Raw genomic sequence first — 26,065 nt, 5'->3', positions numbered from 1 at the left:
TCCACCCCTCATCACCTTCAGGCGTCTGGTGCTGCCTGAACTGGGGGCGATGACCAGAAAGCGGCGATTGGCCATTACCAGTTGTGTCTTCTCCTGGAACCCTCTCTACCTGCCTTAAGTTATTAATGGTGCCCAAAGAGATGATGAGCAGATACAAAGTTTCTGTGGGGTTACAGAGCCTTGTTTTCACCAAGTTTCGGGAGTTTTCTTTCTTTCTTTCTTTCTTTTTTTTTTTTTGAGATGCTTCTGCTTAGCATTCCTGACAGGCCTGAGTGTGAGGGCTCAAATTTCAGCTGACCCAAGTGGGGAGTAATTCATTGATTTTTATAATCCGTAGGTTACTGCTTTTCTCCCTGGCTCCGACATATGGTTTTCATTTCTAATTTCTGCCATATGCTTCTCAACTTGAACTTGCTCTTGTCTCTCTCTTGCTCCGTGACAGTGAGTGTCACGCATGTTGGCCCTGCTACAGGGTGGAGTGAAGGGTAGCGGGAGAGAGATGTCTTGCTCCTTCGGCTTAGCCACAGGCCCCAGCAGACCTGACTTCTGTATGGAAAAGGGGACAGGTGATCTTATGAGGAGTGTTTCCTCCTCACTCCCAGTCAAGGCAACGCCACGAATGGTTGGACAATCCGGACTTGCCTTCGGGTTCAAGTTTCAGTCACTGAGCAGAGGCCACAGAACCAGGACCTCCCTGTCTTCTATAACAGACACAACTGTGATAGGGGCTCTCGGAAGTCAAAGCCAGGAATCTGCAGGCACTCCGCCCGCCTCTCCGCACTGCTGATGAACCCAAGGACTGTTTCAATGGGCAGATTGCTAGACCGTATCGACCTAAGAGGTCTCAATCCGAATTATAGTCTTAACCCTCTTTTTTTTTTTTGAAACAAAGCGTGCAGGCTAGGGGGTGGGGTGTTCTTTCTTTAGTGTTATTCTTTATCATCCCCCTCCTTCTTCGCTCGGTGGGTCCCAAAGTGGACCAACCCCCACTCCTGGAAAAGGGCCTCCCACCATGCAGACTCTTAAAGGTCACTTGGAATCTGTCTCTTAAATCCTGTCCTGAGTAGCAACTCTCCTCCTACAAACAGATGTACAGAATCTGCTGTTAAAAACAAAAGCAAAAGAAAACGCAGAACTCCCCCAGGCCTACGAGCCCTGCCTGAGACGCACTCCCACCCTTCACTCCGTCCCCTAAGCACAGATGGATCTGGCAGAAAATGGTCCAGACACAAAAGTCACTGCTCACAAGAACTTGGGAAGCTGGGAGTGTTTCTCTAAAGCTCAGATATTTAGACGGTGGGAGTTCTGCTGGTCACTTTCCAAGAGCTGCTAACCTGACACTTCATTGTGTACTGCTTAATCATTTTAAACAAAACAAAACAAAGCAAAATAGCCAAAACACACAAACACAATCTCTGGGGCGGGGAGGGGGGCAGGAGAGGGGGTCATGGATGAAGTGGTGGCTGAATCAGATTTTCCATTAGTCGTTTCTGCTCAGAGCTGGGAAGCAGTTGTGTCCACAGCGGATCGGCTTTGCCCTTCCTCCTCGGGAGCCCGAGGCCGAGCTGCCATCACAGGAAGTCGTTCTGCGGCTGCAGGAGGCGGTCAGGGTCTGGTTCCGGAGCCATCCACGTTATTACGCATTTGAGCTCCACGTTAACAACACTTCACCAACAGTGCGACAGAACAGAAAAAGTTCTACTTCGAATTTGCACGTGGATCCAAACCTTAACCTACGACTTCAGTGAGGAAACCAGCATCTCGGAGACTAGATGCGTTTTAAGGGACTTCTAAAGAATTCCATGTTCCAAGCGGCATGGAAAAGAATTCTGAAGACACACTCAGGAGCTGTGCCCCATTAGCGGGCGGTTTTCTGCGGTCTGCAGAAACGTAAGGTTGAATGGGATAATGAAGATACTTGGTTTTCGATAATTTAGAAATTGTCTTCAAAAAAAGGGAACTCGAGCTGTATTACCAACATTCTTTCCCTTGCTTTGCACATCAAAAAAGACAAATACATTTCATATGCAATGCCGCATGTAACGTTTAGTCCAAATGGTCAAAATTATAGCTTTTAATTTTATAAGCCCCAAAGTACGAGACACGACCAGTTAGCATCCGTGCGAGAAAACAATGACAAACACAAAATAGGAACACTTGTTTTTTCCAGCCACAAATAATAATGGAGAGTTATATATGTATGAGAAACAGTAATAATAAGAGAATAATCAGCATTAAGTTCAAAACTTCCAGGAAAGCTATTTTGGATTAGATAATGTTTTACTTCAGAATATGCAAGTTTAAAAGTCAAATTGTCAAAGTTCTCCTCCTCGCCACACACCAAAGATTTATATACAGGCTGGAATCCAGAAGTTAAGGTTCAAAGTATAAATATTGATAATTGTGGCTAAATTCAGAATGGTTTCAGAAAGATGATACAATTTCAAATAAAAACTGAAAGAAATTTTGCTTTGTGATCTACATAGGTTACTCTAATTTTTTCTCTTCAGGATCCTTTTCTTTCTCTTGAGGAGTCAGCTAAATCTCAAATTATTTTGATTACAAGAGGTTTTTAGATGGGATCAGCAAATTTAGGAGGAAGTCAGAGCAGAGTGAATACATATGGATATATGTATGTGCCTATATGTGGACGTATATATATACACGTATAACTTCTTCCATCTGCAATGCAGAGGGAAGAACCCCCCACAAAGACCTCCCTGTGGCCCCCCTCAGTTCTCAGATGACTTGAGAGATTCACCAACCGTAACAGAGTGACCTCTTCCCCATTAAAACTTTTCCCGGGAAGAAGTTTCTGCCACTCCTAACGCGGAGACTTGGCCCATGTCCTTTGCGGGGAAAGCAAGAGCCCACGACAACTTTTCACAAGAGCCAAAATCTGGAAGGAAGTAGAAGACTCGGGGTAATGGGTAAGGATCAAGACTGCAGAGAAGCGTATTTGAGACGACTGCTCAGGACGACTTCGGTTCTGTATTGTTTATTACAGTCCAAATGCATGAAGTTCTTAGGAAATCAGATCAGATGGTACAGATAAAAACGGGCCATGAAAGCCCGGTCGGAGGTGTTTTTGGGCCAAATTGCAGACCACCCAACAGTTCACATTTTAGGAATTTGAAATGTCTAAAAATATATAAGGTGGTTTCTCAAAAAAAAAAAAAAAAAAAAAAAAAAGAGAGAGAGAGAGAGACAGAGAGAGGGGGGAAGGAAGGACAGGAAAGGGAAGGAGGAAGGAAGGCGACAAGAACCCATTCAGGAAGTGTTCGCTAACGAGAACACCTTACTTAGAAAGGAGGGGCAGAAGCATGAAGACCCATTAACTCTGTGCACGTTACTGCAACGGTAAACACAGCAGAATGCATAGGCCTCATAATACTTCAGGGATGGCATATATATAATGTCTCTAGCACTTTTAAAAAATATGCCAAGACTAATAATTAAGGACCATCCCAGATAAAAATACATATTTCATAGAGGGGCAGGGGGAAGGGGGAGGAAAGTTTGGTCCCACGGTTGATCCTGGGACCTATCAAGATGAAACCATGTTTTTTTGGTAATCCTAGAGGATATGGCAGCAAAAATAGTTGTAAGGATGTTGGCTGGTTTTAAGAGGGTTATTTTCAAATATAACCTTACAGCTACATTTGCAAAAGCATCTTCGTGAAAAGTTTATTAACCCTGTAAACTGTCTATAGTGACATCTCTAAGATAAAATAAAAGTGTCTGAGGTGTGAGTGGGCAAGGGACGTGTGCTTTAAAGCAAAATCCGAGCCCTTTTGGGGGCTCCTCTCACACAAAGGGATACAGACTCTTAAATAAAATAATACTTCCTTAAAAATCTGCCACCTCACAATTGTTTACATCATAGAAAAATAGCATTTTTGTAAAAAGAAATAGAGTTACTTTGTTAAAATGGTCTATTTTAAACCAGCAGTCATTTCTCATATAAAGGATTTCTAAACATCCATACAGAACATAAAAATAGTACGGAGTGCAAAGCAGACAGTGGCATGTTTGCGAGTGATCGAAGGATTTCACTGCCAGATAAATAATACTCTGAGTACATTATGGTACAAGTTTTAATCTTTTAGAAAGTTAAAAGGTATCGCTCTTATCCTCTGATGGCAAGCTACTTATAAACAGAGTTACTTGCAGCAGCAGAAGGCCAAATTGCTTAGAAATGGGTCAGATGTATTCATCAAGTCTCCCCTAAACTCAAAGCGCCGGGACGCTGGGCAGTTGGCCCACGTCCCAAACTCCTTAACGCAAGCGCGGACCACAGGCCGTGGAGACGCAGAGGGGAATTTACGACATTCACAGTCCTTTTAAAATCATTCACGTTTGAATTTTCACATAGAACCAGATTAACACCAAACTATCTACCAGCTTGGCGAAACCCGTCATGAAGGAGAGTTTATGTGACTCCTTTGCAAATACAGGCATTCACTCTTTATATTATAAAAACAGATGGTTTCAACGGACTAATGCTTTATTTCCACACAGCGATTCCGTGGGGACGACGAAGTTCTCGGTGGCAGTGGTAAAGGATGTTACGGTACACGAAGGGCCAGTAGTCTCCAGCTTACACACGGGCAAGTCGGGCTGACGGGCTAAACGAGAGAACACTCAGTTAGTAAACTCTGGCGGTCCCGTGCTCAACTGGCGTCTCCTCACACCCTCTCCACTCTGCTAGGGTCGTATGAATCTGTATAAAAGAAAAAAAAGAACAAAAAGAAAAAAATTAGTAGTATATTCAATTTGCGTGTTTTGGTTTAACCCTCAGACCATAAATAAGTATGTTTAGGGAGCAAAATCCACAAGTGTAGAGTTAATGCTTCAACATTTAAACAATATTATTTTCACTGAGAGGCAAAAAAAACTTATCATCAAAAGGCTGTTTCGGGGCGCCTGGGTGGCTCAGTGTTGAGCGTCAGACTCTTGATTTCAACGGAGGTCACGATCCCTGCCTGGGATCTTTTCTCTTTTCTCTTTCCTTTTCTCTTTTCTTTTTTTTCCTTTCTTCTTTTCTCTTTTCTTTTCTTTTCTTTTCTTTTCTTTCTTTCCTTTATCTCTCTCTCTCTTTCTCTCTCTCTCTCTTTCTCTCTCCCCCGCCCCTCTCCCCAGCCAGCACGAACTCTCTCTCTAAAACTAAAAAATCAAAAAATTCTTAAAAAGGCTATTTTAAAAGGACATGTATGATCACTACCTAATCATAGATAGAAAAATGTTAGTTGCTTAATTTCTGATAATCTTTTCCTGTTGTCCACAGTGGAACAACATTAACTTTAAATACAACACATAAACCAGCAAAGGCATGCTTGGCTAATACCAAGGATTTTGTTTGCTTGTTTGTTTTGTTTTTGTTTCTTATAAATTACAACTCCACTGAAATCTTGCTTTGAAAAATGCATCTTTGTGATCAAATGCTGTCCCTGGAAGGCTTGAGGACCCTGAAATCTTGACTGCTTGGCCAGCAATGAGAGGCCTCTTGTCTCCGGCCGCCATCAGTCAGCAGACAGGCCCAGGCCTGGACACAGGCCTGTTCACACACTCTTCTAAGCCTTTCCCACGCACAGGGGTGTAGGAGCCTGGGCCACCACACTGACCCGTTCTACAGCCCACAACTGGAAAATCCCAGCCTGGGCCCGAGTGAGCTGCGTTTCCAAAATGGGACGCCATGCAGAACGATGGTCCGAAGCTGCCATTAGTCCTACAGCTGGGTGATTTTGATCTGACCACCCCGGGATTCACAGTCCTCCAGGATCCACATAAGCCCCAAGGCCACACGTGTGCCTCCTACGGCCAGAATTTCCTGCCACAGAAGCTCAAAGGCGTCCTGACTTTTATTTAAGAGAAAATGCTTAGGAAATCTAGGAGGATTGGTACAATTTGACGGTTATAAAAACGGTGGCAGAACGATCTCTTCCCAAACCCATCTGGACCCCTGTACATCACGAAGGCCACGTACATCCCAATTTCTCTAGCCACAAAATGTGCTACCACGTCTCCTCACACCTTCCCGGCATAGCCACCATGTGTTTAGTGCACGTAAGACAACCATGACGCTAAGGGCGTGCCTACGGCGCTTTGAGCCCGACATCACAAGCCGGATAGGACAAAGCGTCTGCGTTTAGGAAGAGCAGTCTGCTCCTCCTCGAACGTGATTTACCGCACCACTGGGCTGAAAGCAAGTGGAGTCCAGGTGGGTCAGCTGCCTTCTGACATGTTACGCTGAACGACGCCCAGTGTGACGACACAGGATGTGAGCAGCTGAGCGCTACGCTTCTGTGCTCAGTCAGCCTCTGAGTGGGGCTGCTTCTGAGTGGGGGGCCTCCTCTGAGCAAAAATATCTTCTTCTCCACTGAGAATGAGGAGAGCGGTCACTAATGGATGACACGGTAGGAAGGGCACGCTTTCAGCTGGTGACAGGCCAGGAGGCTGAGCATCCACTGAGCCTTGAGGTACACAGACAGTGGGCACTGAGCAGCTCACCTCGGACCAGGCACCGGGAGACACCTCCACAGACCGTGCGTGTACCCCCGAGCCCCACTGATGAAGCTAAGGGCCCGGAGCCAGGGAACTGGGGCTAGAACTCTGGAGAACAATGGGCTCCTTCTTCAGATCATGGAGCATGTAGGTCCAATAAAAATATAACGTGAGCCACATAACATTACTTAAAATCTTCTACAAGCTGTGTTAAGGCAAATGGAAGGAAACAGCTGAAATTGATTTTAATAATATATCCCATTTCACCAAATCTATCAAAAACACAATCATTTCAACAGGTAATCAACATAAGAATTGTTGAGAAATTTAAACTTTTCTATCTGCTAAGTCTCTGAACTCTGGCATGTATTTTACACGTACAGCACATCTCAGTTCGGATGAGCCACATTTCAAACGCTCAAGGACCCACATGTAATAAGGAGCTAGCAGATCTAGAAGACAGACAGGTTACCGAGTAGTTAGAATCCTGGTTCTGGTGGGCAATATTTCAGGTGAAGACAATTCAGTAAGGCCCAACCCTTGTGGATATTTTGTGTATTAACACCCTCGAGGGCTACTGCCCTTGACATTGTGCTGACATCCAGCCTTCCGACAGACGGCTCCATCACACCCTCCCTGGCTGGTCTCTCCTTGTTCCCTCCCGCACCCATACGGATGGAGTGTGCCACCAAAGCTGATGGAGCCAGCACGTTCTGAGCACTGCCAGTGCCTGGGATTACACTTCCAAATTGGAACACAATCCACCCAGAAGGGATGGACTGCTGTCACCTGAGTTAGTTTTGAGGTGCTGACTTCTTGGCCAGAGCCCCAAAAGACCACTAAAAAGATGTCAGCTGAAAGGACCGTCTTTCAGCGGCGTGAAGTACTTTATGATGCAGTAGGCGCTCCATCACAACACAGATCATGAAGTTCTAGAAGGGTGTGTGCATGTGTGTACGTTGGCGGGGGCGGGAGGAGGTTACAGATACTCACGGTATAGTTTTATTTTTTTTTTTTATTTATTTATTTTTTTTTAACATTTATTTATTTTTGAGACAGAGAGAGACAGAGCATGAACAGGGGAGGGGCAGAGAGAGAGGGAGACACAGAATCTGAAACAGGCTCCAGGCTCTGAGCTGTTAACACAGAGCCCGACGCGGGGCTCGAACTCACGGACCGTGAGATCATGACCTGAGCCGAAGTCTGACGCTTAACTGACCAAGCCACCCAGGCGCCCCTATTTTAAAATTCCAGAACAAAATCCAAATCTAAGTGGGCTGTGAATTCAGGAGCAGTGAAGTGGTTCCTGCACACTGGGCTGAGGGGGGCAGGGGAGGGGCGGGGGCGGAGACGATTCTTGCACATAAAATGATAAAATGTATCAAAAGGAAAACAAAGTCCAAGAAGTCCATCTGTGAAAACGCAGTAAGGCTTTACTCTAACTTGTAAAACGATGACTGGAAAAGGGAACATATCTCAGAGTTTGACTATCTCAGTCACATGATCCACATTCCTCTCCAGACAATTGATTTTGTGTAGGCCTGGTGACCAGTCCATGAAGGACTAACGGAGGTTCACCCGAGCCCCTGTGTGTGTATGAAACCGTCCTTCGGGGTGTCCTGCTATGCAATTGCTTAAGAATGCCACCAGTAGCTGTGTGGCATCATGAGTATCTCTCTGCCTTTAGATTTTGGGTCATTTCATTATTTATTAACAAATGCATCAGGTGGAGAGGAGAAAAAAAAAATTCTACTTGTTAGTCACTATGGTTAAAAAAAAAATAAGGTCATGGAAGAGGTATTTTAGATGGCTAGCTAACACTAAAATTGGCACGATCTACATGTTTTCAGATACCTCTCCAACCTCATTCACATGCCAAGGGATCACGCTAAAAATTGAGGGGCACTTGACTGAACTAAAACTTCTGTGTTCCAAAATACTGCCCAGAATATGTGCCCATGGACTGAGACATAGGAATCTTTACACCCTGGTGTTTTATTATAGCAGGATTTGTCTTATTTAATTTTTTTAAAATGTTTATTTATTTATTTTGAGAAAGAGAGAGAGAACATACGAGCAGAGAAGGGGCAGAGAGAGAGAGAGACAGTGGGGGGAGGGGAGATAGAGAATCCCAAGCAGGATCCATGATGTGCAGAGCCTGATGTGGGGCTCGATCTCACGAACTATGAGATCATGACGTGAGCCGAAATCCAGAGTCGGACGCTTAACCCACTGAGCCACCCAGGCGCCCTGGATTTGTCTTATTTTAAAATTCTTACAATTCTCAGGATGAGACAGGACTGATAAAGAAACTCATTTTAACTCGTACTGAAAAGCAAGTGGGCATATTTGGGGAGGTGGGGCCGGGGGGACCAAGAGAGGAGGAGAAACCTAATAAATCCCAACAGCTTAAAACATGGGCCGTGTAATGCTTTTTCTGCCCTTATGGCAACGGTTCCACATCCTAGTGTTCTCTTTCTCAGAAAAGACCAACTTTGTTAAGTCAGATGATCTGACAGAGCCCTGACAAATGGCTTGTTTCAATGATGTATTTTGTATAAGGAACCAAGCAACACCATCTAACACTCCTAAGAATCATACGGCATTTGTGGGAAAATTTTTAAAGTGCCAAGTAGGCGTTTCATGAAACAAAAATTCTGGATTTTTCTAGCTGAAAACAAGCGAGCTTGTCCACTGACTTTTAAATCCTTGGATTTCACCACAGGAAGCAGAGAAAGGGGGTGTTCAGGAAGACTAGAGGGCTGGGCTCCGGAGGTGGGCCTGGGACCCAGGGTCCCCGCTGTCCCGCACACAAGGGAACGGATTCGCCTTGCTGTAAAAAGGTGTGAATGATTCATGGTCTCTTCTGTCTGCGGTTTGCATGTGGGCCTTCTGACATGTACAACTCTTCTTCGAATCAGTTCTAGGATACATAATCGATAATTCCCCAGCCCTGAAGAAAACGCCAGAAACAGAGATCCCTGTTTGTGTCAGAGCTGAGGCTGAGACTGTGTTTGGGGAAAATCCCTGTTGCCACTGGGAACCCGCCTTGTGGTCTGAACCAGAGCAGCTCTGAAGGTGTGAAGGGGACAGAAGGGAGAGGGCCCAGAGGCGTGCCAGGCCCTGCTGCCGAAGTTCTCTGTCCTGGGCTTTAGTGCATAAGACCATAGGGGACCTTATGGGACACGGCTGGTGGGTGAACTTTTTTTTTTTTTTTTAATATTTAATTATTTGGAGAGAGAGGACGTGAAAGGGGGAAGGGTAGAGACAGAGGGAGACAGAGGATCCGAAGTGGCTCTGTGCTGACGCCAGAGAGTCCGACGTGGGTCTTGAACCCACGAACCGTGAGATCATCATGTGAGCCGAAGTCGGACACTTAACCGACGGAGCCCCCCTGTTTAGGGTGTTGACACAGTGCAAACTGCTCCTTTTGTTTACTAAAGCTTTTTAAAGTTTCATAAATGGCCGGTAGCAAAAACATAAAATGAGGGTCAAAGGATTTTGGAAGGTACAATGTAAGACAGCATCCTGGGCTGGGGAGTTTACTTAATCATATGATTAGGTTGGTATAAAGAGCATGTGGGGGGTCTGGGGGGAGCGCTTGTTTTCGGGGAGGGTGCAGAGCACACACTGTCGCCTCCTACAAGATTCATCGCGGTACAGCAGCACAATTCCAGTACTTTACTGATTTACCTCTGCACAGTACAGGGCCCAAACTATGTGTGTAGAGATACCTAGATATAGCTGCTTGCATAAGGAATTTCCGTAGATATACAACCATTTACGGTACACTACCGGATCTTGATTTTTAAGGAAAGCCTCCAGATAATTCTTTGGACAATGGAGAATCTTTTGGGGCAACAATGCACAGTATCAGCTTCACCAGCGCAGGACTGGCATCATCCACCAGCCTGGTGTTACACGCTCAGAGCACCACACTAATACTCTGTTAATGCCTGCCTGCACACTGACTCCTCACCTGGGCACCAGAAATCCTGATGGATGGTCTTCTTCTCCCCGTGTGCCGTTGGACGACCGTCTTCTTCCGGCGGGAGGGCGCCCTTGGAGACCACGAGCGGGAGCCCGGCCTTCCGAGCCAGGTCCCCGGCGTTCAGAGACACCGGGCCTCCGGGCTGCATCCCGGGGTCCCTCTCGGCCTTCGGTTCCTCGGCCTCCTCTGTGGAGTCAGCGCTCCGGGAGGTCAGGAGCCTCATCCGGGACACGGAGCTCACCTCCTTCATCCTCATCAAGCGGCCGGGGTCTGCTCTCCTAGGAGGCGAAGCCAGTTTCTCTTGTAAACTTTCAATCACTTTGGAAGTGCTTCTGAGCCTCTTTTCTGAGCCTGGCATATTTGGGGTCCTTTCTATAAAATGGAACAGGGTGGACTTGAAGGGTGGCTTTGTCCCCATGTCCTTGGGATTGAAGGACCTGGACTCTTGGGGACTGTACTGAGGCTCGGAGCTGGGGGCCTTGCTGGGGACAGTCCCGTCCACACCCGAGGGCTCAGCGGCCGGGGCAGCGCGACGGGCGCTGTCCCTTTCCCCTACAAAGAGAGGGCTTTGGGTCCAGCCGCACTTTCTCCTGCCGTAAAAGGCGTCAGGGGACGCTGCGGGGTCATCCAGCTGTGAACCGGACCCAGGCTCCTCCCTGGGGGCCTCCGGCCCGCGGCCACCTCCGTCAGGCTCGGGGTGCTGGTCCTGTCCCGTTCTCCTGGTGCCTGGCAGCAGGGACTCCACGGCCACCTCGATGCCCAGGATCCTCGCAGCCCTTGCTTGAAGGGACTCATTTGGGGGGATTTCTATTGCACTGGCTTCACCTGAAGACGCATCTGACTTCCCGGCGCTCTGCTCCTGTGCCCGCGTCAGTCCCACAGACCTCAAGTCCGGCGCCGAGAGCCCTCGGGGTTTGCTGGCGAGAGCGAGCGCGACCGGCGGGCTCCTCCCCTCCTCGCCACCGGCCTTCCGAGGGGTCGCTGGGCTCAGCTCGGCAGAAATGGGAACACGGGGCAGTGCCTGGCTTCCCGGGGGCTGCCTCAGTGAGGCCGGATCCGACGAGGGCACTGGTTTTGTGTCACCTGACCTGGAGGAAGCCGCTCTCTTCACAGGACCTGGGCTGACGGCTGGCTCGGTGTTCAGGGCGTGCTCCACCTCCTGGTTTCCCTCATCGGCAATCGGGCCTCCGTGTGCCACCACCGCCGCCCCCCGGCCTCCTTCCACCTCCGCGGGGCCCGGGCACTGAGCACGGGAGCCAGGCCGGCCAGGCTTCTGCCCCTCGCTCCAGCTTTCGGATTTACTCTTGGCTCTTCCCGGCCTGGCCCCGGGCTCCTCAACCCTCCACGCCTGGCCGTCTCCCCCGCAGCCCCAGTGCTTGCCCGTGGCCTCAGCACGGCCTTCGGGCTGCCACTCTGTGTCACTGTCCTCGCTGCTGCTGTCGCTGCTGCTAGGACTGCTCTCTTCCTCTTCCTGAAGCTCCTTGTTAAAACTCTCTAGCTGGCTAATCAAATCCCAGGGACGGCGGCTAACTGGCTTCAGGAGAAACTGACCAAACAGCTGTTTGCTGTTGCACGGGCCGGTGGTCTCCCCCTTCACCACGTCGCCCCTGGGCACGGGGCTGGCTCTGTGGCCACGGCCCTCGGCGCAGGCCTGACTGGGCCCGGCTTTTGAAACAGGTGCCTGGCTTACGCAGGAGGCAGTCCTTGAGAAAGCACTGTTGCTGGAGGGGCTGAGGGACATTTGGCCTTTCAGGTGATGAGCACTTGGCCTCTGGTTTCGGTCGCCGGGAGCTAACTCCGTGGGCGCGTGAGCCTCAGAGACGAGAGGGTCTGAGTATTTTGGAGTCAGCACTGCTTTTGGTGAGCCTCCCGGCTTCTGACCGGGGAGGGGCAGCGCGCTTCTGGACTCCTCTGCAAAAGTGGTTTGGGTTTGCTGATCTCTGTACTGGTGCCCTGGCCACGAGCCAGAATACTTGAGCTCTCTGTGTTGTGCAGGGTGAATGAATCTGAGGTCATTTGTTTGTTTGCCTTCTTCTGGTTCCCCCAGATCTTGTTTCTGGAACTCTGTTCTCCCCACCATGCTTCCTGTGAGTGCCTGCAGCTCCAGGTCGGTGGAAGACATGCTCAGCAGACTTTGTTCCTGCAAAGCTGCGCTCTTATCAAGCCCATTCCTTTTATCAGTGCCCTGTTTTAAGTCATTGTTGTTCGTATCTATATCTGGCAGATGTGATTCTGATTTAACTGGGATGGAAACCAAACAAAATATTGTCTCGTTCATTTTCTTCTTTGAACTTTTCTTGGTCCGAATCCCAGTTTCGAACTTCTTGAGCTTGGTTCGAGTTTCACAGGTACTCTCGCCCTGCGGGCTTGGGGGGGAGACGAGGCCTTCTGTGTGCCCGCCCTGGCCGCCGTCCAGGGCAGGCCACTGTCCCCCCACGGCACCGTGGGCTCTTTGGTCAGGAGCGCCATTTTCCGCATCCCTGGGGAGCTGGTCCCACAGCCACCAGGGACTGGGATCGGCAGTGGCCGGGCCACTCACACCCCCCGGCGAGGTTCTCACACTCTGTGGGCTCAAAACGGCACCATCTTGTTGACCGTTTCCATGAGCGGGGGCCAGGGCAGTGCTGGGACTAGAGTTGTAGGACTTCTCGTTGGCTGTTGTTTCTTGACAGAAACCCCGGGGGCGGGCCAGTTTGAAATGCCGTATCCGTGGGTCGTCAAAGGGAATATACAGAACGGAGCCATCGTACGCGGTGGTCGGCCGGGGCTGCTGAGGGACCCCGCGAGGAGAGTGTGGGCTTGCACCATACTCATTCCCGGTGCCAGGGGGACCGGCCGGCTCCAACGGATGCTGCCGCTGACGGGGACCACACACGGGCCCAGGCACTGTGTCCTCCACGTAGGGGTTTGCGATGTGCTGGGGCGGCGACCTGTACGATGGCGGAGGCACGTACACGGGAGGCTCCAAACTAGAGTCGGGCGCGCACAGCTCCAGCCGGGGCTCGCTGGATTTGGTCAAGTAGGAGACGCACAAGTCCGCCTGCTGACTGTCCAGAGAGTCACTGGCCTCCACGCCCGCCCTGGAGTGTTGGTGGGAGTCGTAAGGTGGAGGCTTGAGGGGTCTCCCAAACTTAGGCCGGGGGAAAGGGACCGAGGAACCCCCCTTCTCGGGGTTCCTTTTGGATTCCAAATTTGGCGCACAATTTGGGGGATAAAATGGCATTTTAGGAACACCTTGAAAATGTCCATCATTTAATGGAATGGGAATTTCCATGCAACTCAGGCCCTCGGGGGAAAGAACCCTGGGCAATGACTGGGATTTCCCTTTGCTTTGGGAATTCAGCACATGTTCTCCTTGCATAAATGGGTACAGATCTTGAAACAGTCTCTCCCCATCACCATCAGACATTTGCCTCCCTAGTTTCCTTGGCTGGTTCCAGCTCTCCAGGCTTATATTCTGCCATTTGGCAGGTCCTGCCATTCTCAGCTCTTCTTCCCAAACTGCCTTCTTCATCACGTTCTCTGTCCTTCCTCCAACTTCCCATGGGCCCTCCCTCGTGTGAACGGGCAGACTGTGGGCTTGGGCCATCCCTCTGACCTCTGGGTCTTCTTGGGCCCTTGGCCCCAGAAAGCCACCGATCTCCTGTCCTTTTCTTCTCCAGTAGGCGTGGTCGTGAGCGGTCTGGGGCTGAGAGGACCACCTCAGCACGGGCTGATGATAAAACCTACAAAACAGAGAGGCGTGGAAGTTATACCAGGGGAAGAACCACACGGAAGAAATGTGGATGTGTCTGCTTCTGAGTCAAACTCAGGTCAGTACTTCTGAAAAGTGTGTTCCTAACCAGAGTACTTACTGACTTTAAAGAAAACACGTCCCAACTAATTATGGTTGGAAGGCAGCCACGTGTTTTGCCACCGAGGGCCTAGGAGTCTCAGCAGCAGGCTTCCCACAAGAGCATCAGGCCACTGGTGGTACTTGAGAGATGTCAAGGCCTTACAAGTTTGAAATGCCCAAGGGAGCAAGGGTAAACTCGAGAGTAGTATTTCTCAAGTGTGGTCATGGGCCACTGGGAGTCCACGCCCCACAGAGGCCAGACCACTGAGTTCTCTCAGGAGTAGGTCTGGGAACCTGCTTCTCACAGCCCCACCCTAGAGCAGTGGTTCGTCAGCATGAGCAGGAATCATGAGAGGGCTGCTAAGGCACAGACTGCTGTGTCCTATCCCCAGTTTCTGCTTCAGCAGCTTTGGGTGGGGGGGTGGGGGGGCTCTACAATTTGCATTTCTTTTTTTTTTAAGTTTTGATTTTTTTTTTTTTTTGAGGTGGGGGGCATAGAAAGAGTAGAGGAGAGAGAGAATCCCAAGCAGGCTCTGTGCTGTCAGTGCAGAGCTCAACATGGGGCTCGATCCCACAAACCGTGAGATCATGACCCGAGCCAAAATCAAGAGCCGGACGCTTAACTGACTGAGCCACTCAGGTGCCCCTCCCCAACGTGCATTTCTAACATGTGCCCAAGCGATGGGGTCCCAGCACCCCACTGTGAGAACCATCACTGCTAGTTGTTGGAAACCATGACTTCACAAGTCCCGAGGCCCAGACAGTGTCCCAGCTCCACTGCGTCAGAATTGTGGAGGCAGGAGGGACACCCAGCATCGGCGTGTTTCTAGGCACCCCTGATATTCCCAGTGTGCAGCTGAGATGGAACCAGGACTTCAGCCGGGTTCCCACACTTCCCTGATGGCAAGAATCACCCAGTGGGCTCAGCAAATACACACACGACCACGTCACTCCTGTCAAAGTTCAGATTCAGTAGGTCTGGATTAGGGTCCAGGTGCCCACATTTTTGTAATGAGCCCTCCAGGCGAGTCTTAACTTAGGTGATGTGGGAATACGGCTCGGGCCGACTATGACCAGAAGAAGGGGGGCTCTGTCCATGTGGCAGAACCCCCTGCCAGGTGGGACGGGGTGTGGCAAACGCCAGCCTACTTCTGGGTCGCCCCCCATCACCAGGCTGCACGGTAGAAATGTCCTCGAGAGCCTTTGCGAAATGCTAATGCCTAAGGCCCACCCCCCCAAATATCTTAATCTAGTCAGACCAGCCAGCAGCCACCAGTATATTTCAAAATCTCCTCAAACGATTCTAGTAGCATCAGCCAGAGTTTGGAATCACTGCTCTAATGCAGCTGGAGAAAACAAAATCCGAACAACTGTTACACTGTCTACGACAGTCAGCTCTGTGTACAAGAGACCAGAGACCAGGACCCTAACACAGAAAAACCATCAACTGGAAGGAAGCTTTGGCACACTCCCCTACTCTGATCAACCATGGGCTACACGGACAATGTTCCAGCTCCAAAACTGCTATTCGTTTTGTAAATTATAAAAGTAACATGTAGCTGTTGTTGAAAATTCAGAAAAATAGAGGAAAGAACAAAAAACAAAACCACCATGGAATCTTTCCCCCCAGGGATAGTTATCTCGATATGTATCTTCCAGTCTTTGTGTGGGTGAAGATGTGGGTTCTCAAGCAGTCTTGGTTCTCTACGAGGGATCTGGTTTTCTGTGAACGTTTCCCTGCACTCACAGCGCAAACAGCAGCTGTCACTTGCGTGGCGGTTACTCTGTGCTCAGTCCATGCTTAATGCTTTCAGTACATTTGCGCACCCGCACCCCTCGGGAGATAGGAACTGATGTCATTCCCATTGGCAGAGGAGGAAACTGAGGTACAGAAGTAATGTAACATTAACATGCACTTGGGCACTTAGCTGTGTCTGGCCCTGTGTGACGAATTATTTCCTTTAAATCTTATAACCACTGTTCTCTCTCCCTTTTACAGATAAGGAAACCGAGGCACAGAGAGCTTTTGACAGCTCTCTCAAGTGGTACAGCTTGTAAGTAACAGGGAAAGATTCAAACCCAGGAAGTGTGACCCTCCATGAAGCCCATTCAGTTAGCCACTCCGTTTTACTTCTCCTAATGTAATGAAAAATTCCTCAAGTGCATAATTTTAACAATTGAAGAGTACTGTGTCATATGCACATGACTCACTTAACCACTGCTGGGCATCTACGTAGATTATATTCTAAACGCTTTGAGAAACACTGTCATTCACAAACACTGAGCGCGTCTCAGGTTACGTAGAATAAATCCTCAGAAAAGGAATTAGTGGGTTGGGGGCATTATGTTATCTGTATCGTCAGATCTGCCCTCGGTTCCAATTTGCTCTCCCACCTGCAGCGCAGGGCACCAGTCTTGCTGATTTTTTCCATCTCTGGTTTTTCCAGTCAATTTGTTTCCTTATTATAGAAGTGAAAGTAACTCCTGATTGGTTTTAATTTGCATTTCCTTGATTACTTGTGAGGTTACCTTTTTTTTTTCCATGTGCTTAGGTGTCATTTGTGGTTCCAAAGGACTTCTACAACACAGCCCACTTTGCAGCCGGCAGGTGGTAGAGAGAGGACGGTGTGAACAGGGAGGAGTCCGGGCGACAGCAGGAGAAGGCCTTGGAGGGGACAACGGTGGGGACTGGCTGAAGGGGGACCACTCCCAACACACAGGAGGAGGCTGCCACTCTGCGGGAGCCAGGATGGTAAATACGGATGGTAAATGCATAGTAAACATCCATCATTACGATCACAGGCATACCTCGCTTTATCGTGCTTCACAGATACTACGTTTTTTTTTTTTTTTTTTTTTTACAAATTGAGCATTCAAGCCTTGAATGGAGAAAGTCCCTGCAGATGGGCTGGAAACAACAGGAGAACTGGAATTACAAGCGGAGCCTGAAGATGGGGCTGAATTGCTGCCACCTTGTGATCAAAGCTCAATGGATGAGAAGTTGCTTCCTATGGATGAGTAGAGAAAGTGGTTTCCTGAGATGGGGTCTACTCCTGGTGAAGACTGTTGAAATGACAGCAAAACATGGAGAATATGCCATAAACTCAGCTGATAATGCAGAGGCAGGGTCTGGGCAGATTCAGTCCAATAGTGAAAGAAGTTCCACTGTGGGTCGAGTGCTATCAAACAGTATCGCATCTTACAGACCAATTGCGAAAGAAAGAGTCAATAATGTGGCAAACTTCACTGTTGTCTTATTTCTAGAAACTACAGCCACCCCTGCCTTCAGCAACCAGTGCCCTGATCAGTCAGCAGCCATCAACCTCGAGGCAAGACCCTCCACCAGCAAAAGGACGATTCACTGAAAGCTCAGATGATAGTCAGCATTTTCAGCAATATTTTAATGCTTTATTTTATTTTTTTTAAGTAATCTCTACACCCAACATGAGGCTCGAGCTCACAACCCTGAGATAAAAAGTTACATGTTCTGGGGTGCCTGGGTGGCTCAGTCGGTTGGACATCTGACTTTGGCTCAGGTCACGATCTCGTGGTTCATGAGTTCGAGCCCCATGTTGGGATCTGTGCTGACAGCTCAGAGCCTGGAGCCTGCTTCGGATTCTGTGTCTCCATATATCTCTGCCCCTCCTCCCTTGCACTCTTTCTCTCTCTCTCTCAGAAATAAACATTAAAAAAAAAAATTTTTTTTAAGTTGTATGTTCTACTGACAGAGCCAGCCAGGCACCCCAATTCAGCAATATGTTTTTTCGCTTTTTTTTAATTGTGGAGAGAGAGCATGAGTGGGGTAGAGGGGGAAAGAGAGAGAATCTTAAGTGGATTCCATGCTCAGCACAGAGCCTGACACGGGGCTCAGTCCCACGACCGTGGGAACTTGACCTGAGCCCAAATCAAAACTTGGACGCTCAACCGACTGATCCACCCAGGTGCCCCTAGTAATATTTTAAATTAAGGTATAGACTCTGCTTTTTCAAACGTAACACTGTTGCACACTTAATAGACTACAGTATGGTGTACACACGTTGCTTTAATATGCATCAGAAAACCAAAAAATTCATAACCCAACCCAAAATATCTCCAAGGCATGCCATCATTATTAACAGTAGTAGCAGTAGTGTCTTGGAATGACTTCCTTGCCTCAGTAAGTGAGGGTTGCTCTTCAAGTCCTGCCCCCACTCCCACTCCCAGATAACTTTTTAAGAGCCACTGAATGAAAGGGTTGAAAAAGTAGAAAAGATTTCAGATCAATTTGAGGTAAAGCATTTGCCACTGAGCAGCCTAAGTGCTTCTGCATTTACTTCTTACACGTAGTGACAGCTGTGTTAACCCTGGGCGTGGCTGAAGGTCAACATCTTGGCGGCTTTTGTCGTTATCAAAATCACGTTTTGAGCACTCAGGCTTTGAATGCGTAACAGAACACCTCTCGGGTCGGGTTCCATAAGGATGGTTCCCGTGGAAGCCACCACCCTCAGCCCTGCGTGCACGTCTCCTGCCCCCACCCTGGTGAGCCGAGGAACCCCCCTCCTGAACCCCAGAGGCCACGGGCCCTTCCCTTACGAACTCCTCCATGACCGCCCGTCCATCACAGATGTGCCGAGAAACACTAGGGGATGAACCACTTCTGGGGTGACAGTTGTCACAGCCCCGATTAAGAGAGAGTAAGACGAATAATTGACGTGTGTGGCTGAGGCCTTGCTTCAGAATCCCCTCTCCTGCCTTGATTCCTCAGCTGACGGGGAGTGGATACCACATGGCTTTAATGGTTTTAATCAGCACCACTCACACATGATCCTTACAGTCCCATAAACATGTCGCCGGGGCACCGACTTTAGGGGAAAAATCCACAGTGTCGCTTTTGCCCATTTTCCCAATGGAAATTCTGGTTTCTCGGTAAACATGTGGCGTGCTTAAGGGCCAAGAGGTAGCTGGACTCCCGAGGTGCTATTTGTCTATGTAAGTGCCATGAGCACCATCAGAAGACAAACAAAAAATGACATAAATAGGGCAAGAATATCATCAGACCCTAACTACCTACACAAGCAATGCAGTCTGTTTTCTTCCCTGCCCACCTAAAAAGGTTACACTCTATAACCTTTGTCAAATCTGCCCTGACTAACCCAAATGGCTAAGCATTCTGGATTAACCTTTCTTCCTTTGTACAATACACCAAAATCCCAATTTAAGGTAAACACAGGTCATCTGGGAAATCTTACATAATCTGTTCTTTTAATTGCTTATTTGGTGGTGGGGGGGGGGGGGGGCAGAGAGACAGAGGGAGACACAGAATCCGAAGCAGGCTCCAGGCTCGGAGCTGTCAGCACAGAGCCCGATGCGGGGCTCAAACTCACAGACTGCAAGATCATGACCTGAGCTGAAGTTGGATGCTTAACAGACGGAGCCATCCAGGTGCCCCTTAAATAATCTATTTTAAAATTAAGCCATATGATATAGTGCTAAAGACCTTATTTAACAAACATCTATTCTGTACCCAGTATAAGCCTGAGTCTGACAGGCGTGAGTGGACCCCACATGGTGGCAGTTTTGTAAATTTCTCCCTCGGACAAGTTATCAGCCTGGATATCTACTGGCTACCATGCATGATGGCCATTCCTGGCCCAATTGTGTCCTCCCTCGCATGGCTTCGAGGCCAAGAATATGTTTTCTAATACCTTTGAGGAAATAAGATGAGATCAAATTTGTCTTTTTAAAAAAAATGAGACCTAATAATTTACATCTTAAAAAAGTTAACAATGGGACGTTTTACAAAAACATGCTGAACACATTAATACAGGGTGGGAAAAAGATAAGAAAAACAAAGAGGCATGTGAGAGCTCAAATAAATTGTGTGGACAAGTTCAACGAGACAAGCAGGGTCTTTATACAGAGCCCCTGGGAAAACAGGACCGAGGTGAGACAGAAGTTAACACTTGCTAACAGCTCCATGCCTTATCACAGAAAAGAGACATGATAGCAACGAAACAACTGATAAGAAACTGCTTGGGACATATCTGAAATGTGAACATGTGAAAAACAACATGTCTAAAGGAAAACAGGCAAACCCATTCACTGAAGTAATAAAAGCTAATGATGAAAAACCTCCGGAGACATTTCTATTAGTGCTCTCAGGACTCCTTTTCAACCACCACAGAAAATACTGTCCTTCTTTTAAAAAAAGTAAAAGCCTACGTAGAATGGCAATATTTGACATGACTTTCTGTAAGTTTATTTATTCATTTTGAGAGAGAGAGAGAGAGAGGGAGCATGCACACAAGTTGGGGAGGGGCAGAGAGAGAGCAAGAAAGAAAATCCCAAGCAGGCTCCAGGCTGCCAGCACAGTGCCCGATGCGGAGCTCGAACTCACAGACCGTGAGATCATGACCTGAGCCAAAATCAAGAGTTGGACGCTTAAGCAACCGAACCACCAGGTTGCCCTCTGACATGACTTTCAACCATGGTTTCACATGTTCCAGGATAATCTTCTGACTCCACGGTCCTCAGCTGTACCAACTTGTTACCATCCAGGCACACTACAGCCTAGCTCTGTGTCGATACCGGAGGGCGTGGGAGAGATGCCCTCCCTCCTCCATGAACAAAATCCCGAACCTGGTTCCCGGTGAGCAGTCCCCAAAGTCCAGCCAACTGGGCTTCCCTCGGAGGTCTGCATGGAGGGTGGGAGGTTCCACCCGAGTGGTCTCCTGGTCCAGTGATTTCTTCCAGTTAGCAAGCCCGCCTGCCGGCCTGGCAGATGCCAGTATGGCCGACCGCCTTCCCACACCAGTGGGCATGTCCTGGACCAGGGGGCAGCTGTGCCAATTCTGTTCCTTCAAAAGCCATGCCCTAGTCCAGATGCACAGTCTGAGCATAAAGGTGGAACGGGTCATTTAAGGAGCCTCATACTCCTCAAGGGAGAAGCTCTTCTCTTTGGAGATTGGCAGAGGCATTGGGGCATCTCTTCAGAGTGACTCATATTCACCAGCCCCATGTGAGATGTTTGCCATGTTTCCGTGAGCGGGTCAGCCATCTGCTGCTACAGAATTTGCTCTTAATGCTCTCCGGGCCCGGAAACCTGGAATTTTATTTTTCAGTGTGCCTTGGTATATTCGATACACTATACTGGGTAAGTAACCCTCTGACACAGGGTAATAAAAAGGTAATTTTGGAAAGGGGAAATAGGAGTCAGGAGAAGATTAAGCCTAACCTACGAAGGTTACCGTAAAGATCAGTCAGGAAAGACGAGGCTGTTCTGAAAACACTATGGACGCATATCACTATTTAGCAAAAATTCAATCTCAACAAGAATCGTAGGCTGCATTTACTGCTGGTTCCTAGTCACCTTCTGATGAATGTCTGAGCTTCCGGAAGACAGGGCTTAGGCGGAGCAGAGGGGAAAGAGATGGGGCCTGCAGTCAGGCCAGAGGGAGCCCAGTGTACCTGTGCCTGCCCCCCAGGGAGGGCTACTCGGAGTCGACAGGGCTGACGGGAGCGTCAGTGGCTTTGGACTTCTCAGTACGCCAATGGGGAGAGTGAGGCAAGCCGCCAGGGAGCGTGAGCCCCCGGCCCGGGCGCGGGCTTTCCAATCAGAGCCTTCGGCAAGATACTTCGCTTGGCTTTTGCCTCTCATTCTTCATTTATACTCAAGGGACGGGAGTAGTTCCTTCCTTTTTGGGTTTGTTGGGAGGGCTTAATGAGATAATGCATTTAAACTGTTTAGCAGAGTGCCTGACACACAATAAGCCCTTGGTTTTTTTTTTGTAAACAATCACTACTATTATTAACCCAATTAAAATAAATTCTCAGCAGAGTAGATAATTTTGAAATTCTTTTCCTCACATCAAGGAAGGAGGTAAGGGGCACAAAGGAAAGAGAGAAAGAACTGAGTGTTTGTCTTATGTGATGATTATTTTCGGCCCGTATTGTCTTTTTTGAAGTTGTAATCAATGGGCCTTCACAATAACAGGAAATAATGATATAGCTGACTGTCATAACAAGACTCTGCCCCTCCGGTGATGGCTGGTCTCTAAGGAAGAAGCTACACCCGTTTCCACAATGATGATGTCGAACAAAACCAATATTTAGTTTATTACAACAAAGCAGGAAGAGCAAGCTCTGATCCCTTTTTTTGCACATAACTCCAATAGGTGAAGCAGACCGTCTCAGTATTTTCCTATTTTCTCTTGAACAGGGATACTCTTTCACCAAGGTAAAATGTCTTCACTAGCGCAATCCACACACTGCCGCCATCGACAATGAAACGAAACAAACCACTCCGAGTTCCTCACTTCCCTTTCATGAGTCTGTCGGCACCCCCACGCTCACGTGGGGGTCTATGGAGCACTCTGTGCCTCAGAAGCGAAGCTGACGACAGTGAAGAGTGAGGGAGGCAGCCACCAAGGAAGGTAAACCGGAGCCAGAAGGAGCTAGGAGGAAGCAGTCGGCTCTCTGTGTAGACAGATAAGGACACTGATCCCACAGTCATGTACATCAACTACGTGTCAGTACCTCAGCTAGACTCTGGTCTAAGGCTCTTTGTTCTTCGCCAAGAACTCAGAGGCATCATCATCTCTGAAACAAAGTGAACCAGAACCGAAGACCCAACTGCAGTGCTTTCTTGGACCCAGCTTTCACATCCTTCCCATCCAGAGCCTCTCACTTGGAAACGTCCTGGCTTCCTTACGAACCCAGTTCTCCACCTGACGAAGAAACGCAACTCACAATTCTCTCGATGGAGGCCCAGCTACGAAGACAAATGAAGTTCTAGACTGTGCTTCTGGAGCCTTCCCATTTCTTCTAGAGGCACCTCCTCAGCCTCGTCTCTGTTCTTCCACAGGTCTCCTCTCCTGCTTTTTATTGGGAAGAACTGCGGACGGGAAAGCACCCTGAGAGTGTTTGCAGGAGAGGGGGCCGGCTCCAGGCACTTCCGAAAGGTTGCACTGCCTAACGACAAGAACAAAGCACCCCAGAAGAAGGGTTTGTTCTTGAAAAGACCATGGGAAAAACCAGGGGTCTGCCTCTTCACGTGTGTTCATGAGCTCACCAACTCAAACAGCTGGCACTTTTCTCTGTGAAGAGGTCAAAACAACAACACCTAATAATTAGAATGCGAAGCAAGCAGCTAAAAGACAAATAACGTTTGTGGAAATGTAATTTCATAAAGACAAAGAGAGATATAGAAACAGACGTTAAACTTGAAGCATTCCTTCTTGGGAAACCATTATAAGCAGGATATGATTGGACAGCAGCTTAGAAAGCCTCTGAAAAGTGACTGTTTGCCATACCCAGGAGCACCATCTAGAACGGACGTTTGCTAATCAAATATAAACCTCCCGAGATGAGGCCCCCGACCGCCACATCAGAGGCTCTTCTAGATTGCTATGTCTCTACACGGTTATGACTGCCGCTGATGACAAGAGAGAATTACAAGTTATTCTCAGGGTTAACTGACAAACATCTTTATCAGAATTCCTGGGGCCGAGCAGAGAAGAACCTATTATGGTATGACTTTCAGATCCAAACTTCTGCTACGTTAAGTTATTTTACAGCTTCCTCTGATTATAGTCTCTCAGAGGAAACACAGTAAGGAAACCGTGAATGCCTGATAACAGTCTTTTATATATTTTAAAGGTAGCTAAGTATTATTCAATTATGGCTACTTACATTTTAAGCACGCAGTTTCCTCCACGTATAGATAACGGCTAGCTTTTCTCCCGTGCCCACTTCCTCTATTCTCTCCTTAATCTTGGCAGGTGCGGGCGTGCGTGCGCGTGTCTGTGCCCGGGTGTGCACACGCGTGTGTGTGTGTGTGTTGGCAAGCGAGGCTTGGAACAACACAGTAGGTGCACAAATAGCTAAAGTGCGTGCAAACTGACGGACTAGAGAATACTTCTCTTTATGGTCTCTGAACACGGATGTAAACGTAAGCTTCCAGAAGCATCCTTTCTATATCGCCAGAGGGAGGACAGAGATGCCACATAGGATGCGCTCGAGAAGTATCTGTCGTTGGTTAGACGGCAAAAATTAGGATACAAGAAAAATCTGGCACCAAGTCATTTGATAAGTGGAACGCTGACTGTCTGTGCAGTTTTAGGACATTCCTGGTTTTCCAGCTATGAACCTATCAGTCCTGCAGGGACACCTGAGGCTGCCTGTGAGGTTCTTCCTGCACCACGGGAGTGACGTCTGTGCAAAGCCTGCGGCATCTCCATCGTCACAATCTGCCAACTGAGACCACTCAGGAGTGGTTTAGCATCAGGGGAAGGTCTCTGGAGTACCCGACTGAAGGGGGAAATGCCAAATCTCTAGAGTTACTAAATGAATGGCCTGTGAAGAGAGAACAGGTTTGGGGTACACGGTCAGCACTCACCTCCCTCATCCGTAGCCCCTTCATCGAGGGCAGGTAAAGGTCAGACATCCACATCTGGTCATCCCCTCCTCCCCGTCCACCCTGCCTTCCCCTAATCAGCCCCTGCTCCCTGTCCCCATTGATGGGACAGGGCTGAGATGTGCCAACCAAGGCCAAAGCCCAACTAATGATTCCTTGTCTCAAAAACGTAAGAGGCATGGGTGGCAGTCACCAGGGCCGTCTGGAGCTAAACCGTCACATAGAGGCAAGAGCGGAACAAAAGTCACTGTGAGCCAGTTACTGGAAAGCAGGGACCGTCAGCGAAGGGAAGAGGCCGGTCTGCAAAGGAGGGAGCAGAAGCGCGGGGAGATGCAGAGACAGGAGACAAGGTGGGACCCAGCGTGAAAGCGCCCCCCAGGGGAACAACTCACAACCCTGAGAGATGTCACCTGACTACCAGCCTTGGCTCCTAGTTTTCTCATTCCCACTTCGGCGAGGCCCAGCCAGGCTCCATTTCCTCCCTGCAGTGGGCCCCGAGCCGCCCCAGTACGGCCTCACGAAGACTTGCCCCGTCTCACTCAAGTGGGCTAGATTGTAGATTCTTGCACCCACAGAATCTACAAAGGAGGGGAATTTTACCACCGAGGCCGTTCGGCCTAGTGGGAGTTTGGCCGAGTCTGTGACTCGCATTTCCTTCTCCCTCCCTCCCTGTTCATCCCCCAGGAGCTGGCATGTGGACAAAGCCATCAAAACTGCTACCTCAGCTGCCCGGCGCGGAAAGCCAGCGCCCCTCCCTGTCACAGTGGAACCTTCCTCCCTACCCCCAGCCTCACACAGGTCCTCCCGCTGGAAAAACCTCCTCCGTTTCCCATCCCGCTTTATCCCAATGTTCCGAAATGCTCAGCACTTCCACAACTGCCTTGGCATGAAAAGCACTAGGTTTCATCCAATTTATCAAAAGAAGTTTTTCTGAGTGTTTTAATAAGTGCAAAATTCCTTAATAGGCTTTAGCAAAACCAGAGGTGAATCAGAAATGGGGTCAGCTTTCAGGAAGCTGGTGGCAACCCTGGAGGGGCACGAGGGAGCCAGTCATTCCGACTGGGAGAGCTGAAGAAGCCACCAAACTGATGGGTGGGGCTTCCAAGGGGAGTGGGAGGAGGGCCCCAGGTGCTTCTAGGCAGGGCTTAGTGCCGGGGAACACACGGTGGCCCTGCGTGCTTGGCACCCTGAAAGCACGAGAAGGCATAGGGCAGGCAGGGCAGGCAGGTCAGGCGTGGAGAAGGAGGCCTGCAGGGCCATACGGAGATGGGGGGTGACGCTGCAGGCGAAGGGGGTCAAGGACCCAGTGCAACACCCTGCACGTAGCTTTGGAAGGGAGCTC

At 48.9% G+C, this 26,065-nt stretch overlaps 1 protein-coding gene across 4 annotated transcripts in view; it reads right to left on the bottom strand.

Annotated features, from left to right (window-relative positions):
• Nucleotides 1-203: 203 nt before the first annotated feature.
• Nucleotides 204-26,065, bottom strand: part of JCAD (junctional cadherin 5 associated) — an 81,089-nt gene continuing 55,227 nt past the window's right edge. For 3 of the 4 annotated variants that reach the window (XM_060659059.3, XM_060659057.3, XM_060659060.3), the window contains 2 exons: nucleotides 10,484-14,220; nucleotides 204-4,723 (listed from right to left, as the gene is read on the bottom strand). In XM_060659059.3, the coding sequence (XP_060515042.3) occupies nucleotides 4,689-4,723; nucleotides 10,484-14,220 (3,772 nt within the window). In that variant the 3' untranslated portion in view covers nucleotides 204-4,688. Of the gene's footprint in view, nucleotides 4,724-10,483; nucleotides 14,221-21,776; nucleotides 21,919-26,065 lie in introns of those variants that run through there. The other variant, XM_060659061.3, reaches the window with a different exon arrangement.

The sequence above is a fragment of the Panthera onca genome, chromosome B4, assembly GCF_046562875.1.
Source record: "Panthera onca isolate mPanOnc1 chromosome B4, mPanOnc1 haplotype 2, whole genome shotgun sequence".
Taxonomy (NCBI): domain Eukaryota; kingdom Metazoa; phylum Chordata; class Mammalia; order Carnivora; family Felidae; genus Panthera; species Panthera onca.
Note: the sequence above shows the minus strand (reverse complement) of the source record. Positions and strands in the feature narration are given on the sequence as shown.